The sequence below is a fragment of the Salvelinus sp. IW2-2015 genome, unplaced genomic scaffold (assembly GCF_002910315.2).
Source record: "Salvelinus sp. IW2-2015 unplaced genomic scaffold, ASM291031v2 Un_scaffold1406, whole genome shotgun sequence".
NCBI classification, from domain to species: Eukaryota; Metazoa; Chordata; class Actinopteri; order Salmoniformes; family Salmonidae; genus Salvelinus; species Salvelinus sp. IW2-2015.
The window spans coordinates 70153-87839 of record NW_019942889.1 but is presented as its reverse complement, the minus strand read 5'-3'; the positions used below and the strand labels follow the sequence as shown (position 1 = coordinate 87839).

Genomic DNA, 17687 nt, shown 5'->3' with positions numbered 1-17687 from the left:
CGAAGATCATACTTTTTTTGAGAAATGTCCTCTGGTCTGATTAAACAAAAATAGAACTGTTTGGCCATAATGACCATGTTATGTTTGGAGGAAAAAGGGGGGGCTTCAAGCCGGAAGAACACATCCCAACCGTGAAGCACGGGGGGTGCAGCATCATTTGTGGGGGTGCTTTGCTGCAGGAGGGACTGGTGCACTTCACAAAATAGATGGCATCATGAAGAAATTATGTGGATATATTGAAGCACACTCTCAAGACATCAGTCAGGAAGTTAAGCTTGGTCGCAATAAAGGGTCTTCCAAATAGACAATGACCCCAAGCATATTCCAAAGTTGTGGAAAATGGCTTAGGACAACAAAGTCAAGGTATTGGAGTGGCCATCACAAAGCCCTGACCTCAATCCTATAGAAAATTTGAGGCAGAACTGAAAAAGCGTGTTGAGCAAGGAGGCCTACAAACCTGACTCAGTTACACCAGCTCTATCAGGAGGAATGGGCCATAATTCACCCAATTTATTGTGGGAAGCTTATGGAAGGCCACACGAAATGTTGATCCAAGTTAAACAATTTAGGCAATGCTACCAAATACTAATTGAGTGTATGTAAACTTCTGACCCACTGGAAATGTGATGAAAGAAATAAAATCGAAATAAATCACTCTCTCCTATTATTCTGACATTTCACATTCTTAAAATAAAGCGGTGATCCTAACAGATTTAAGACAGGGAATTTTTAATAGATTAAATGTCAGGAATTGTGAAAAACGGAGTTTAAATGTATTTGGCTAAGGTGTATGTAAACCTCCGACTTCAACTGTGTATATATATATATATATATATATATATATATATATACAGTATATCACAAAAGTGAGTACACCCCTCACATTTTTGTAAATATTTGAGTATATCTTTTCATGTGACAACACTGAAGAATGACACTCTGCTACAATGTAAAGTAGTGAGTGTACAGCTTGTTATAACAGTGTAAATTTGCTGTCCCCTCAAAATAACTCAATACACAGCCATTAATGTCTAAACCGCTGGCAACAAAAGTGAGTACACCCCTAAGTGAAATGTCCAAATTGGGCCCAAAGTTCAATATTTTTGTGGCCACCATCACTTTCCGCACTGCCTTAACCCTCTTGGGCATGGAGTTCACCAGAGCTTCACAGGTTGCCACTGAGTCCTCTTCCACTCCTCCATGATGACATCACGGAGCTGGTGGATGTTAGAGACCTTGCACTCCTCCACCTTCCGTTTGAGGATGCCCCACAGATGCTCAATAGGGTTTAGGTCTGGAGACATGCTTGGCCAGTCCATCACCTTAACCCTCAGCTCTTTAGCAAGGCAGTGGTCGTCTTGGAGGTGTGTTTGGGGTCGTTAACATGTTGGAATACTGCCCTGCGGCCCAGTCTCCGAAGGGAGGGGATCATGCTCTGCTTCAGTATGTCACAGTACATGTTGGCATTCATGGTTCCCTCAATGAACTGTAGCTCCCCAGTGCGGCAGCGCTCATGCAGCCCCAGACCATGACACTCCCACCACCATGCTTGACTGTAGGCAAGACACACTTGTCTTTGTACTCCTCACCTGGTTGCCACCACACACGCTTGACACCATCTGAACCAAATAAGTTTCTTGGTTTCATCAGACCACAGGACATGGTTCCAGTAATCCATGTCCTTAGTCTGCTTGTCTTCAGCAAACTGTTTGCGGGCTTTCTTGTGCATCATCTTTAGAAGAGGATTCCTTCTGGGACGACAGCTATGCAGACCAATTTGATGCAGTGTACGGCGTAGGCCTGAGCACTGACAGGCTGACCCCCACCTTCAACCTCTGCAGCAATGCTGGCAGCACTCATACGTCTATTTCCCAAAGACAACCTCTGGATATGACGCTGAGCACGTGCACTCAACTTCTTTGGTCGACCATGGCGAGGCCTGTTCTGAGTGGAACCTGTCCCAGTTAAACCGCTGTATGGTCTTGGCCACCGTGCTGCAGCTCAGTTTCAGGGTCTTGGCAATCTTCTTATAGCCCAGGCCATCTTTATGTAGAGCAACAATTCTTTTTTTCAGATCCTCAGAGAGTTCTTTGCCATGAGGTGCCATGTTGAACTTCCAGTGACCAGTCAGTATGAGGGAGTGTGAGAGCGATGACACCAATTTAACACACCTGCTCCCCATTCACACCTGAGACCTTGTAACACTAACGAGTCACATGACACCGGGAGGGAAAATGGCTAATTGGGCCCAATTTGGACATTTTCACTTAGGGGTGTACTCACTTTTGTTGCCAGCGGTTTAGACATTAATGGCTGTGTGTTGAGTTATTTGAGGGGACAGCAAATTTACACTGTTATACAAGCTGTACACTCACTACTTTACATTGTAGCAAAGTGTCATTTCTTCAGTGTTGTCACATGAAAAGATATACTCAAATATTACAAAAATGTGAGGGGTGTACTCACTTTTGTGATATACTGTATATATATACACACACACACACAACAGGGTAGTACTGGAGAAAACATATTTACAGGGCAATTAGACAGATCACTGGGGAACACATTTACATTTACAGGGTAATTAGACAGATCACTGGGGAACACATATATCCATTTTAAATTCAGGCTGTAACAACAAAATGTGGAATAAATCAAGGGGTTACTTTCGGAAGGCATTGTATTCCTTCAATCCTTTTTGGAATGTTCAATCCCAATAACCATGATGACTGCGGTAGGTTCTTAGAAAGACATTGTGAGTTATCCTGTAAGTTACTGAGACAAACAAACATTCATGAATGTGTACAGGTTTGTGCACCTACCRAGGCGTGACTGTAAAGAGCCGTCATCTGTGGATGCCATGTCATTAAGCCTGAGCAGCCCTCGACCTCGCTCTATCCACGACTGGGCCGTCATGTCAAACACAAACAACTTGCACTGGACCTGAGAGAGGGACAACAAAACAACAAATCAATTTCAATAGAAAGTTTGCAAAAATAGATAAAAGATTCTGCAACCATGGAGAGGTAAATACTTGTGATTTTCCCATAAATAGACATTGATTAACTCTTTGGTCCTCACTGTTTAATTCATTACAAATTGCGCTGCCTACCCCAGACGACTCGTTTTTTAAAATCATATGAGAATTTTTTAATTTTTAATTTGGAATGCTAAGCCAGACAAAATTTAAATGTGCTTATTTATCCAGCCTGTATCACATCTGGCTGTGATTGGGAGTCCCATAGTGTGGCGTACAATTGGCCCAGTGTCGCGCCCGAGTTTCGCTGGGGTAGYCTGTCATTGTAAATAAGAATTTGTTCTTAACTGACTTTCCCAGTTAAAAATATATATATTATATAAAATATMAGTTTAMGGGGCTAAAATTATTAAATATTAAAGCTTTAAACCTCTCACTAAAAGCTTCACTCATACATAAGTAATACTTAAACCCCAAATGGTTCTCCAGTAGATTATTAAGGCTCATCCTTTGTTCCAAAGTGGCCCTTTCTCCTTCATACAGATTACAACTTCTCATTTCCGACTAATTGAAAATGATATGTTGTTTAAAGTATCACCCTTTCTTAAACAAGCRGTACAAAGTTGGTTACAGTTTCAGTTTTATCCTCCAGAAAAATGATAGAACAAATATTCCAACAAATGTTATGGTTAAACTCAAATATACTGATTTATAAAAAWWAAAAAAACATGTTTTATTATATTTACTAATGATATTATGAATAGTGTTGGATTCAAAATGTTGAACATTGAGATATTAAAAGACATGATAGATCAGACGCATAGTATATAAACGAGTGAGATCTGWAGAAAGACAGAGTGGCTGTGGAATGTGCTGGGTGGACGGGAGGAGATCAAAGGATTGCTATAGGGGAGGCAGATGGACATCTGGATTAGGCGAAGGAGGGGTTGAGGTCAGGTGGTGAGGTCAGATCCCCCGAAGGGAGTAATAAGGGTTTACTATCCTCTTCCTGTGGAACCGTAAGATGTAAGGATTGGAGAAAAGGAGGAGTGTCTTAAGTGGGATATATATACCTATGATGGTGAGAAATGTTTGGCGGTCTGAATTACATCTGTAAAAGACCCTTTGGGCAGAATTAAACTTGGTTAGGCTTCTCTAATGTCGGAGTTATTTACTCTCAATTTTTTACCTAACAATAGAAACAGTGGAGCTATGTCACATATGCAGCTATCGAAAATATCTATTCAATCCAAACGAACAACCAACTGATTGCAGCATTACCACAAACATGGAGGCAAGTGGAAATGGAGAAGGTAGGGAACCTAAGCGCTCGCCTAAGCGCTCACCCTCCGATCCAACAGGTCCCAGACGTGCTCAATGGGATTGAGATCTGGGCTCTTCGCTGGCCATGGCAGAACACTGACATTCCTGTCTTGCAGGAAATCATGCACAGAACGAGCAGTATGGCTGGTGGCATTGTCATGCTGGAGGGTCATGTCAGGATGAGCCTGCAGGAATGGTACCACATTAGGGGAGGAGGATGTCTTCCCTGTAATGCACAGCGTTGAGATTGCCTGCAATGACAACAAGCTCAGTCCGATGATGCTGTGACACACCGCCCCAAACCATGACGAACCCTCCACCTCCAAATCAATCCCGCTCCAGAGTACAGGCCTCGGTGTAACGCTCATTCCTTCGACAATAAACGCGAATCCGACCATCCCCCCTGGTGAGACAAAACCGCGACTCGCCAGTGAAGAGCACTTTTTGCCAGTCCTGTCTGATGCAGCGACTGTGGGTTTGTGCCTATAGGCGACGTTGTTGCCGGTGATGTCTGGTGAGGACCTGCCTTACAACAGGCCTACAAGCCCTCAGTCCAGCCTCTCTCAGCCTATTGTGGACAGTCTGAGCACTGATGGAGGGATTGTGCGTTGTTGTTGCCATCCTGTACCTGTCCCGCAGGTGTGATGTTCGGATGTACCGATCCTGTGCAGGTGTTGTTACACGTGGTCTGCCACTGCGAGGACGATCAGCTGTCCATCCTGTCTCCCTGTAGAGCTGTTTTAGGCGTCTCACAGTACAGACGTTGCAATTTATTGCCCAGGCCACATCTGCAGTCCTCATGCCTCCTTGTAGCATGCCTAAGGCACGTTCACGCAGATGAGCAGGGACCCTGGGCATCTTTCTTTGGTGTTTTTCCAGAGTCAGTAGAAAGGCCTCTTTAGTGTCCTAAGTGTTCATAACTGTGACCTTAAATTCCTACCGTCTGTAAGCTTTTATTGTCTTAACGACCGTTCCACAGGTGCATGTTCATTAATTGTTTATGGTTCATTGAACAAGTATGGGAAACAGTGTTTAAACCCTTTACAGTGAAGATCTGTGAAGTTATTTGGATTTTTATGAATTATCTTTGAAAGACAGGGTCCTGAAAAAGTGAAGTTTATTTTTTTGCTGAGAGAGGTATATAATATGGCATACAACAATCTCAGCTCTGTAGATTTTGCTGCGAAGAGACAGAATCATTAGATAAGTTATTCTGGTATTGCCCCTATATAGCTTGTTTCTGGTCACAGGTTCAGAAATGATTAAAAAAAACAAAAAAACATTCACTTAAAATTAACCTTCCAAATAGCCGATTTGGAAAGCCATAGTCAATAAACAATATAATAATACTCGTACAAAAGTTTAATCTTTAGTTCACAATCTGTGGATACTACACGACTAGAAAGGTTCAAAATGTTTGTAAAACGTCACAGAACAAAAAAATATATGGCACATGGAAACCGAACGAGGGTGGTCTATGGTGATAGGTGGGATGGGCTGAGAGTGGCTGAGGGGGTGCGATTAAAGAGCTTATGTTTGGTAATGTACTATTGTTATGTGATTGCGTTATATAAAAAGTACCATGTATGTAAAATGTATATTTAGCAGAAAAGCTGGGGAAAAAATACTAAGATATTTGTCCTCAAAAGAGGGCTTGCTGATTTTGTCTCCACACACATTACTGATCGGCGGGGTGTATGTATCAAGTGTCTCAGAGTGTGAGTACCGCTCTAGGATCAGCTCCTCCCTGTCCATCTAATACACTACCCTAGATCAGCTCCTCTCTGTCCATGTAATACACTACCCTAGATCAGCTCCTCCCTGTCCATCTAATACATTATCCTAGACCAGCTCCCCCCTGTCCATCTAATACATTATCCTAGATCAGCTCCTCCCTGTCCATCTAATACACTACCCTAGACCAGCTCCTCCCTGTCCATCTAATACATTATCCTAGATCAGCTCCTCCCTGTCCATGTAATCTAATACATTATGATCTGAAAACTGATCCTTAGTGACTATTGATGGGTTCTGACTACTAAACTTGAAAATATGAAATATCCTTATTTCATGTCACTGAGGGAGAGAGGGGAATGTACAACGTTTACATTCAGTCAGAACATGTTATTGTTAGACATCAGGGATCCTATGGAAAGGAGAAGGCCCACAGTCTGGTACAAGTCAACAGGACAGCCGTGAGTTGGAGAGGAGAGAGGAATTTGGGCCGAGGTCAGGTCAGATGAAGAGAGAGAGAGAACAGGCATCACTAAAGTCCTGRCTAGCAGCAGAGATGTATTGGCTGTCCAGATGTGTAAGGAGGAGAGACAGCATAGGAGGAAGATTTAAATACCAAGTGCTTATGTAAATATGGTCTGTCTGTTAAGCCGTCTGTAGCATCGAGTGAATAAACTTGGTTTGAGCTTTCCCTAGTTGTCCATTAGGTTCTAAATAAACAGAGTAAAACTAAGACTACGCACCTTGATGTATTCCAACATAGTCAGCAATAGAGACTAGCCACCGACCTGTAAAACGTTACTTTCTGATTCCTCTCCAGTTTTGACGTCTACTTTCTCTAAGATACACTTCTTGGCTGTGGCTTTGGTGTACGCTGCTGCAGACTCCTCCAGTGACTCCGTCACGTTGTTACCTGGGAACACACACACAAAGACGCACATCTAACTAATTAACACACTGGGGCCAGCACTAGTCTGTAGTGAAGATAGAGAAAGCCAGTCTCTTAAGATTTATACTGCGAGACGTGTGTGTGTGTGGCTCCTCTTACCCTTCTCTGGTGTGTTTTCCTTTGAGGAGGGTTCAGGACACAGGGGAGCCGGTAAGTCTTTACAGTCCTCTTCTGATGCCTCACCTCCTCTAGGAGGACTCTGAAATAACACAGGGGGCAGCCAGTCAACCTCACAGGAGAGCGCAGTCAACCCACAGGAGGCCGGCAGCCAGTCAACCACACAGGAGGCGGCAGCCAGTCAACCACCAGGAGGCAAGCCAGTCCCACCACAGGAGCGGCAGCAGTCAACCACACAGGAGCGGCGCCAGTCAACCACACAGGAGGCGGCAGCCAGTCAACCAACAGGAGGCGGCAGCAGTCAACCACACAGGAGCGCCGCCAGTCAACCACAACAGGACCGGCAGCCAGTCAACCACACAGGAGCAGCCAGTCAACCACACAGGACGCGAAGCCCAGTCAACCACCACAAGGACCTAGCCAGTCAACCACACCGGACGCTGCCAGTCAACACACAGGGACGCTGCCCAGTCACCCCAGTCAACCACACAGGACGCTGCCAGTCAACCACACAGGACGCTGCCAGTCAACCACAGTGTCTCGACAGTACAATAATAACGTCCACTCATAATGTGTGTGGTTTTCTAGTCCCAACTCAAAACACATTGTCTTGCATGATTGGATTTGCTACAAGATTCCATAACAGTTCCAAGGTTGATCCATTTCTCATGGATCTGTATCGATTAGGGTTTTCGATCTCCCACCAGCTCTACTGTTTGTCATGACCTGAAGGACAACACCACCCGCTAAAACAGTCTCGACTCACCAGAACCCTCTCTGACATGTTCTGCCCAAAGACAAATTTGGCCCCCTTGTCCGTATTGTTTGTGGCGTTCTTTAAACTGGAGAGGTTGAAAAGAAGAACAAGAAGTTATTATTAGAAGGTCAGTCATTTAGCAGACACTTACGGCTTACAATTACGGCTCAACTTACAATTACGGCTTTTAAAAACTAAGGTGGCTGAAACCATAATATTACGAGCATTATAAGTTCAACCTTCAAAATAGTGAAAAGAGTAAAGTGGTCTGAAAAGCTAGTAAAAATATTTTTTTTTCAACTCTGAGGACACTACATTACCTGGGGGTGGCAATGTACTCTAAGAAATAGTTAGTTCCCTCCTTCTGAGAGGCCAGGGGCAACGACTTGCCGTCGTTAGTGCTCTCTTCCAACTAGAGACAGAGACAGACAGACAGAAAGAGACAGACAGACAGAGAGACAGACAGACAGACGAGAGAGAGGAATAGAGAGACGTTACCAAAGAAACTGAGATCATAATTCACTTCATTTGAGAAAATGTACAAAAAAATTAATAAAATATTGAAAACAGCCTATCTAGTGAATTAAATAAGAGTATCAGCATCCTACAAAAATATGAACCTTCGCTCTGTCTTTGATATTTTGTCCAAACACGAAAGAGGACTCTGCAGGACAGTCGTCCCTCATTCCGTCCTCCTCTTTGTCACGTTTCTAGATTAAACATATATTGAATTCAACTTTAAAATTTGTTGTTGCTAAAAAAAAAGAGGCATTTTTTGAAAAACAAAAAATAAAACTTGTGAATGATTTTGACAGTAATAATATGGACTAAATCATATCCAAGAAGAAGGTCTTGGTAGTCACAACATCGTGCAACTACAGGCAAAATAAGTCGTTGCCATAGAGACGCATTCAATTATCGTTCCACTTTTAAATTATTTCGTTGCTGCACCGTTGTCACATTACACAAGCTTCTGCATATTAACACAGGACCATGACACCAGTCCTCACCGGTGACATTGCGAGGCCGTCTGACTGCTCAGTGTTGTTATGGAAGATGGTCGACACTTCTGACGTTCCGTCGGACGACTTCTTCACCCCGTTAGTGGACTCGGAGTTGGTCTTGGCTGGCGGGGCCTGGAGCAAGGCTGGCCGGAGGACACTGCGAAGTTGCTCCTTGGGTTTCTGACTGGGGACGCCTGGAACATAACCTGCTAATGGATTGGATCTGAATGCCTTACAGAACTAGTCCATTCACAACTATATCACACCTACCATGTACTATATCAGTACGATATTACAACATGCACGACCACGGACTATATCAAAACTACTACCATGCACTTCCAATCATATTAACATGCCGTAACACCATCTACGATTTAGGAGTTTTCCTGACCATTTAACCTGACTAGAGTTGCTTTCTGTAATCAACACACACACACACCAATACCCAGGCACCAATACCCACCTGAACTAGGTGCCTTCCCGTGGATAAGAGTTGGTGGTTTTAAACGAAACCCAACTGGCTTCTCTTCTGGCAAAAAAAACAGGAGGTAGAATTGTTAAAAAAGACCATAAACAAAAATGGCATCTTTCAGTGTGTGGGGAGGGTACATTTAATACCATCATAAAATGAACACAGATGAACCCATGGAGATACCATTTGTCTCTGCATCCAGTATGATGGAAGTTAGAGGTAGTTTCGCAAGCCAATCCTAACTAGCGTTAGCGCAGTGAATGGTATCTACTAGCAGTTATCATAGACTTTGTCATTGCGCTAACTCTAGTTAGCAACTTCATTCAAACTGCATGCAGGGACAAATGGTATCCTCGGGTTCATCTGGGGAAGTAGATAAATGGTTTCATTGACAAAATCCCCTTAGTATCCCTTTAAAACTAAGCACTACACATTTATAGAAAGACACATTTGACTAACTGCTTGAATGAAGGTCATTTTCAAAGCTACATAAATGAGGTTCCCTTCTCACCTCAYAGCTGGTGTCACTAAGGTCTCGGAGATCATACACATTGGTGTTTAGTTAACCCTTTTCCCCCAGAATGGACAAAATGGAAGTCGTATTTTCTTGATCTCCAAACAAATTCTACATATGTTTGGTAGCCTTTTGAGCTGAGATTCTGTATTTTTGTCATTTCTTTCAATCTTAAATGTTTTAAATTGCACAGAATTTTTTTTCTGCTGTGAGGCAAATAAGCGTCAACTTCAGCACCTCATTTGGATGTTTGGAGTAAAACACATTCAATGTCTACATTAAAACAATGTTTCTTTTTCTCTGTCCTGCTATTCTTCCCTGTCAAGTTTAACCCTGGTACCTGTGTTTTCCCCCTATAATGATATGCTTCTTTGTCTATGTGAACCCATCTTGGAATTAAGATATTTGTGAGAGATGCCATAAACCAAAGGTAAAAAAAAAAATCATGGTCATACCTTTTTGTTAGCTTTCCTTGCCATTGAGTTGTACTGTAACTTATTTGTGCATTAAAAGGGTCTTTGGGCCTGGACTACAGTTCACAAGCATACAAATGCATGTCAATACGGAGACTTAAATGAGGGGGAGCTTTATAATGAGGAGGAACCATAGGAAGTAAACACTGTGCCTCACCTGGCTCCGAGTCTCGGAATTCCCAGTGGGAGACTGCCAGAAACTTGATGGCATGAAGACATTGTTCTTATTAGCCACTGCAGAGAGCAAAGAAGAAACATTACACACAAGGCAAGTTTCCTGTACTCCTCTTCAGAATCAACTGAAACGCAGTCAGCTTTCTCTGATGTTTTCTACTACCAGAATGGTTGAAAGCGGGAACTGTGTTGAAGATGAAGTCCTCTCTCTTTTCACCGGAGACAATAGCACCATCGTCTCTGTCTGAATCTGAAGCCCCCCCCCAAAAAAAGACAGCCTTCAATTCACATGATTAAAGAGCGGACTGAACGCACCGTATTCGCATTTGTTTCTCTGTCACTCATTAAAGAAAAAAAGAAGAGATTTCAGTCTTTTGGTTGTGGGTTGGATGTGACAGTTACTGATGTTTGTCCCATGAGACGCCATAGGAACAAAGCCAGTATCACTCCTCAAAAGTCAGACTGATCTCAAGAAATTTGCAATCCATTTGGATGTTTTGCTGGGTTTTAGTCAGCAATCTAGTTAAGTGTTTGGTGAAGTATTTATCAAGAAAAAAAAATGTGTGAAGTTGTCTTATGTAACACAAAGTCTGCTCTGCTGGTTAGTCTGTCTCACGGTCTGTGTTCTGCGGTAGGATTGGATAGAGCACAAATCACCGCAGCTGTGTATCCTGTGTTAGTGGACAAGTGAGCATTGTCGAAATCAAAACCAAACCCTCAAGTAAGTCATGACGAACTCACTTCACAAACTCAGTTTAGGACGAGACTGACTTTATGACCGAAATATCACATTTAACACTTTGTACTCAATTTTGCCATTAGAATAAATGTTTGACCTGTCTCAGCCTCCAGTATTTATGCTGCAGTAGTTTGTGTGCGGGGGGCTAGGGTCAGTCTGTTATATCTGGAGTATTTCTCCTGTCTTATCCGGTGTCCTGTGTGAATTTAAGTATGCTCTCTCTAATTCTCTCTTGCTCTCTATCGGAGGACCTGAGCCCTAGGACCATGCCTCAGGACTACCTGGCATGATGACTCCTTGTTGTCCCAGTCCACCTGGCCGTGCTGCTGCTCCAGTTCAACTGTTCTGCCTGCGGCTATGGAACCCTGACCTGTTCACTGTGATTACTATTATTTGACCATGCTGGTTTTTATGAAACATCTTGGCCATGTTCTGTTATATCTCCCACCGGCACAGCCAGAAAGAGGATGGCCACCCCTCATAGCCTGTTCCTCTCTAGGTTTCTTCCTAGGTTTTGCCTTCTAGGGAGTTTTTCCTAGCCACCGTGCTTCTACACTGCATTGCTTGCTGTTTGGGGTTTTAGGCTGGGTTTCTGTACAGCACTTTGATATATCAGCTGATGTATAAACTATTAAATTAAATTTGATTAATTCATGCCAAATGAAAAGTTTTCTATCAGCGAAGTTGTTTATTGCATTCAGTTGCACTTTATTAAGCATAAGGCCCGAGGAGCGTGTGCTATATGGCCAATATACCACAGCTAAGTGCTCTTCTTAAGCACCACACAACAAGGAGTGCCTGGATGCAGTCCTTAGCCATGGTATATTGGCCATAAACACAAACCTCAGTGAGGTGCCTTATCGCTGTTATAAACTGGTTACCAACGTAATTAGAACAGTAAAAATAATTGTGTCATACGCGTGGTATACGTTCTGTATAAAACGGATTTCAGCCAATCAGCATTCAGGGTTGATAAGAACATGCCAGTTTAAAAGCCCCAGCTGGGCTCCAGCTTAGGAAATACAATACCCCTCCTGGTAAACGAATTACAAGATTTATAATAAAACGGACATCAATTTTAAGATTAGAATGGAAAATATTAGAAAAGGTCTTTAAACAAAAAAAACTGCCAAATTGTAGTCTTCCTTCTCCATCTTCTCCACTGGATCCATCAGCTGCCCGCTGTAATAGAAAGCAGTACTGAATCTACTGTTTTTCTCAGTCTAAAAACAACAACTGAATCAAATGATGGAAGCTTTACAGTGAATTTCCATAAAGAAGAGTCAATGAAAGTCAGGCGGGAAGAAACAACCCGATGTGACTTACCTTCGTGCTTTGTCTTTTTGGAACACAAACATCGGTGGCACTATGGCAGGTTTCTCTGTTTCAAAGAAGAAGGAAAGCATCTTTCATCATACAGAAGAAGGTATGCTTCAGTGACTTGTGTGAAGTGTAGGCCTATATTTTTTTTAAAGACATCGCAACCTGTCAATCAGTTGTTTGTTTCAACACTTGTCAGGGTGATCGTAAAACATTTTTTTTTTTTTTTTTTAAACAAGCGTGCTGAACAACACCCTGCAGCGTCTTGATGACAAGTTCTGCCATAATGTGTTTTTTTGTTGCAAACAGCTAGAAGGCCTAGTGTCTGGCACACTTGACTCTCTCTGTTTAAACACAGGAATGTGTTTCTAATTCTACAAAGATGCTCAGTGACACTTATGGAAATTCAGGAATATTGCATTTAGCTAAGCCAGGCTAAACCATAAACCTGGTGAGTATTTCTGCCAAAAACAAAAAAAAAAACCGACACATGGATTCAGACTTTATTTTCTCCTTCTTCCAACTTTCCGCTAAATTAGTTCTACCCACAAAGCATAGCAACGCTCACCACTGCGTTCAGAACACTTCTGAATAGATGCCAAACATTCATGATGCAAAGCCTGAGAAAAACACTTGCATTATAATCTTTAGTCCCGTTTAAACGAGTGGCACACAACACTGATTAGTTCGTCACCAGAAAACAACCAGAGCCTTGAAAGATAGACATTAATTAAATATTAAAACCTGCATCTAAAGAAATCAAGTTTTATAAAAGGACAACAAGGTGCACAACAAAAGCTATTTACATTGCCTTGGAAAGTATTCCACAACCTTGGACTTTTTCACATTTTTGTTACAGCATTATTCTACACATTTAAATGTTTCCCCTCATCAATCTGAACCCAATACCCATAATGACAAAGCAAAAACAGATTTTTGATAATTTATAAAAAAATAAATAAAAAAACCACATTTATGTAAGGATTCAGCGATACAGCCTCAAGTCTTCTTGGGTATGACGCTACACGCTTGGCACACCTGTATGGGAGTTTCTCCCATTCTTCTTTCTCAAGTTCTGTCAGGTTCAATGGGGAGCTGCTGCACAGCTATTTTCAGGTCTCTCCAGAGATGTTGATCGGGTTTAGAGTCGCGGCTCTGGCTGGGCCACTCAAGGACATTCAGAGACTTGTCCCGAAGCCACTCCTGCTTGTCTTGGCTGTGGTTTAGGGTCGTTGTCTTGTTGGAAGGTGAACCGTAACCCCAGGCTGAGGTCCTGAGCAGGATCAGTTCCATCGAGGATCTCTCTTACTTTGCTCCGTTCAGCTTTGCAATCGATCCTAACTAGTCTCCCAAGTCCCTGCCGCTGAAAAACATCCCACAGCATGACGCTTGCTACCACCATGCATCACCGTAGGGATGGTGCCTGTTTCTCCAAGTGATCAGACAAGAGAACTTATCAGACCAGAGAACTTGTTTCTCATGGTCAGAGTCCGTTAGGTGCCTTTTTGGTAAACTCCAAGCGGGCTGTCATGTGCCGTTTACTGAGGAGTGACTTCCGTCTGGGCACTTCTACATAAGGCCTGATGTATGCAGAGATGGTTGTCCTTCTGGAAAGTTCTCCCATCTCAACAGAGGAACTTTAGAGGCTCTGTCAGGTGACCATCGGGTTTCTTGGTCACCTCCCTGACTAAGGCCTTCTCCCCCGATTGCTCAGTTTGGCCAGGCTCTAGGAAGGAGTCTTGGTGGTTCCAAACTTGATCATTTAAGAGATGATCGAGCCACTGTATTCTTGGGGACCTTCAATGCTGCAGAAATGTTTTGGTACCCTACCCCAGATTGTGCCTCGACACAATCCTTTCTCGACTCTACAGACAATTCCTTCACCTCATGGCTTAGTTTTGCTCGGACATGCACTGTCAACTGTGGGACCTTATATAGCAGGTTGTGTGCCTTTCCAAAATCATGTCCAATCATATGAATTTACCACAGTGGACTCCAACAGTTGTAGAAACATCTCAAGGATGATCAATGGAAACAGGATGCACCTGAGCTCAATTTTGAGTCTCAAAGCAAAGGGTCGAATACTACAGTAAATATAGTTAATGTTGTTTATGTTTTATTACATTCGCAAAATTTTCTAAAAACCTGTTTTCACTTTGTCATTATGGGGTAGTGTGTAGATTGATGAGGATTTTTTTTTTATCCATTTTTAGAATAAGGCTGTAAGCAAAAGTGGCAAGGGGTCTGAATACTTTCCGAAGGCACTGTATATCTGTAGCTAGCTACTTATAGTCTATCTATCTGTGAGTGGCTAAGTAGTCTACATGTATGGACAAGAGCATGGATTTGGACCATCAAAACTCATGACCTAACTGAAGCCGACAGGGACAACTAGCTCCTCACAGCCAGGGTCGGAGAGAGGACTGTCCTGCTTTGTAAATAACACAAGCATGTGATCCAGCTCAACTTCACAATATTTTTAGCTTGACTGAAACAACTGTTGTCTAAGTGACAGAACAGTTGTGGTGTACGACAGTGACCACCACACACGACCAGGCAGGGCAAACCAGATTTGTGATTTCTGGGGTACCATAATAATAAATCAGACTCACTTTTTGACTCATTCGAGTTTTTACTAATTAAATGTATATTCTTAAACCTTAAATGAGACCAAGCTTCTTGTTGACAGACATTTTGATAAATAGCCCCAGTTTTTAAGTGTCCAAATCAATACCAATAGGCAGAAACAGTTTGTGATATTGAAAACATAAAAATGTACTATCTACACATACAGTGCATTCAGAAGTATTCAAACCCCTTGACTTATTCCAACATAGTTGCATTACAGCCTGACCTCAACATGTATTACATTTATTTTCACCCAGCTACACACAACACCCTATAATGGCAAAGTGAAAACATGTTTTTAGACATTTTTTGCAATGTATTTTTCAAATAAAATACAGAAATATGTCATTTGCATAAGTATTCACACCCCTTGCTATGACACTAAATTGAGCTCAGGTCAATCCAATTCCTTTGATCATCCTTGAGACAGCACTACAACTTGATTGGAGTCACCTGTGGCCAATTCAATTTGTTTGGACCATGATTTAGAAAGAAACCACCTGTCAATTTAAGGTCCCACAGTTGACAGTGCATGTCAGAGCAGAAACTATACCATGAGTCCAAGGACCGTCTGTAGATCTCAGAGATAGAGTTGTGATGAGGCATATATCTGGGGAAGGGTAATAAAAACAACTTCTAGAGTGTTGAAAGTTTCCAAGAGCACAGAGGTCTCCATCATTAGGATATGGAACTACTCAGACTCTGCCTAGAGCTGGCCGTCCGACTGATCACCCTGGCAAGAAGACCTTGTCGAGGGAGGTGACCAAGAACCTAATAACCACTGACAGATCTACAGAGTTCTTTAGACGAGATGGAGAACCTACCAGAAGGACACAGTCTTTACAGCACTTCAATGTGGCTTTATCATAGAGTGGCCCAATGGAAGACACTCCTGAGAAAATGGCACATGACAGCACGTCTGGAGTTTGCAAAAAAGGCCCGTGAAAGACTGAGCATAAGGCAAAATATTATTTGGTCTGATGAGACAAATTTTACTCTTTGGCCTGAATGCAAAGCCCTATGTCTTGAGAAAACACAGGCACAGCTCATCACCCACCTAACACCATCCCTACAGTGAAGCATGGTGGTGGCGGCAGCATCATGCTATAGGGATGCTTTTCAGCTGCAGGACTGGAGACTGGTAAGGATAGAAGGAACAATGAAATGGAGCCCAAATACAGGAAATCCTTGAGAACCTGCTTCAGAGTGCAATCGACTTAAAGACTGGGGCGAAGATTTACGTTCCAACGGACAAAAGACACCCAAGCATACAGCCAAGTAATAACTGGGAATGGCTTCAGAACAAGAATGTGAAGTCCTTGAGTGGCCGCATAACAAAGCCCACACTGAATACCATTGAAATCTTCACACCACCCAAAAAACCAAAAAAAAAGAAAAAACCAAAAAAAAGACAAGATTTCTGTTCACTGGCTTGCTCCCTCATTAACTTAACAGAGCTTGAGAGAATCCCCAAATCCAGATGTGTAAAGCTGATAGACATACCAAGAAGACTACAAAGGCTGTAATCGGCGACAAAGTGCTACTATACAAATATTGACGAAGGGTGGTGATAGTGAATACTTATGTAAATTTAAGATTTCTGTTTTCAATAAATCTGCAACATTTTTTAAAAAACAGAAAAAAAAGTTCACTCTTGTCATTAGTGATGGGGCTGGGGGGAAAAATCTATTCAATTTTTAATTGCAGGCCTGTACAACAAAAGGTGAGAATAAGTCAAAGGGTGATGAACACTTTGAAGACACTGTACATGTGGCAACAATAATAATCATTCTACTTTCTTTTAAACAGCACACTCAACTGCCACTACACCAAAATCCCTGTGTTTTGACATAATAGCAATCAAGCCACTCATCAATTCAGGAAGGATGATATTTGCCATAGCGAAACTACACAACTCAAAAACACTTAGAAACTGGAAGATGTTTTGCTACCTCACTGGTGTAGAGTGCAACCTGCAGTGCTGTAGCGGTCACTGCACTACGCACGTTAGAGACGTCAACCTGCAGCTACCTCACTGGTTAGGAGGACAACCTGCGAGCTACCTCGCTGGTTAGAGGCAACTGCAGCTACCTCGCGTGGTTAGAGGTCACACTGAGCTAACTTGAGCGCAAACAATGGCTCCTAGAGGGCACCTGCAGCTACTCACGGGTTAGAGGCAACCTGCAGCTTACTCACTGCGTTTAGAGCGCAACCTGCAGCTACCTCACTGGTTAGAGGGCACCTTGCAGCTACCTACTGGTTAGAGGGCAACCGCAGCTACCTCAACTGGTTAGAGGGACAACCTGCAGCTACCTCACGGGTTAGAAGGCAACCTGAGCTACCTCAACGGGTTAGAAGGGCAACCTGCAGCTACCTCACGGGGTTAGAAGGCAACCTGCAGCTACCTCACGGTTAGAAGACAAACCTGCCAGCTACCTCACGGTTAGAAGGCAACCTGCCCAGCTACCTCACGGGTAGAGGGCACACCTGCAGCTACCTCACG

At 42.8% G+C, this 17687-nt stretch overlaps 1 protein-coding gene across 1 annotated transcript in view; it reads right to left on the bottom strand.

Annotated features, from left to right (window-relative positions):
* The window catches only part of LOC112070730 (ran-binding protein 3), a 35634-nt gene that overhangs the window by 6215 nt on the left and 11732 nt on the right, over positions 1–17687 (bottom strand). The window contains 8 exon segments of the mRNA XM_070439095.1: positions 2819–2943; positions 6823–6947; positions 7083–7182; positions 7867–7942; positions 8178–8269; positions 8478–8567; positions 8868–9055; positions 9328–9393. Coding sequence (XP_070295196.1) covers positions 2819–2943; positions 6823–6947; positions 7083–7182; positions 7867–7942; positions 8178–8269; positions 8478–8567; positions 8868–9055; positions 9328–9393 — 862 coding nt within the window.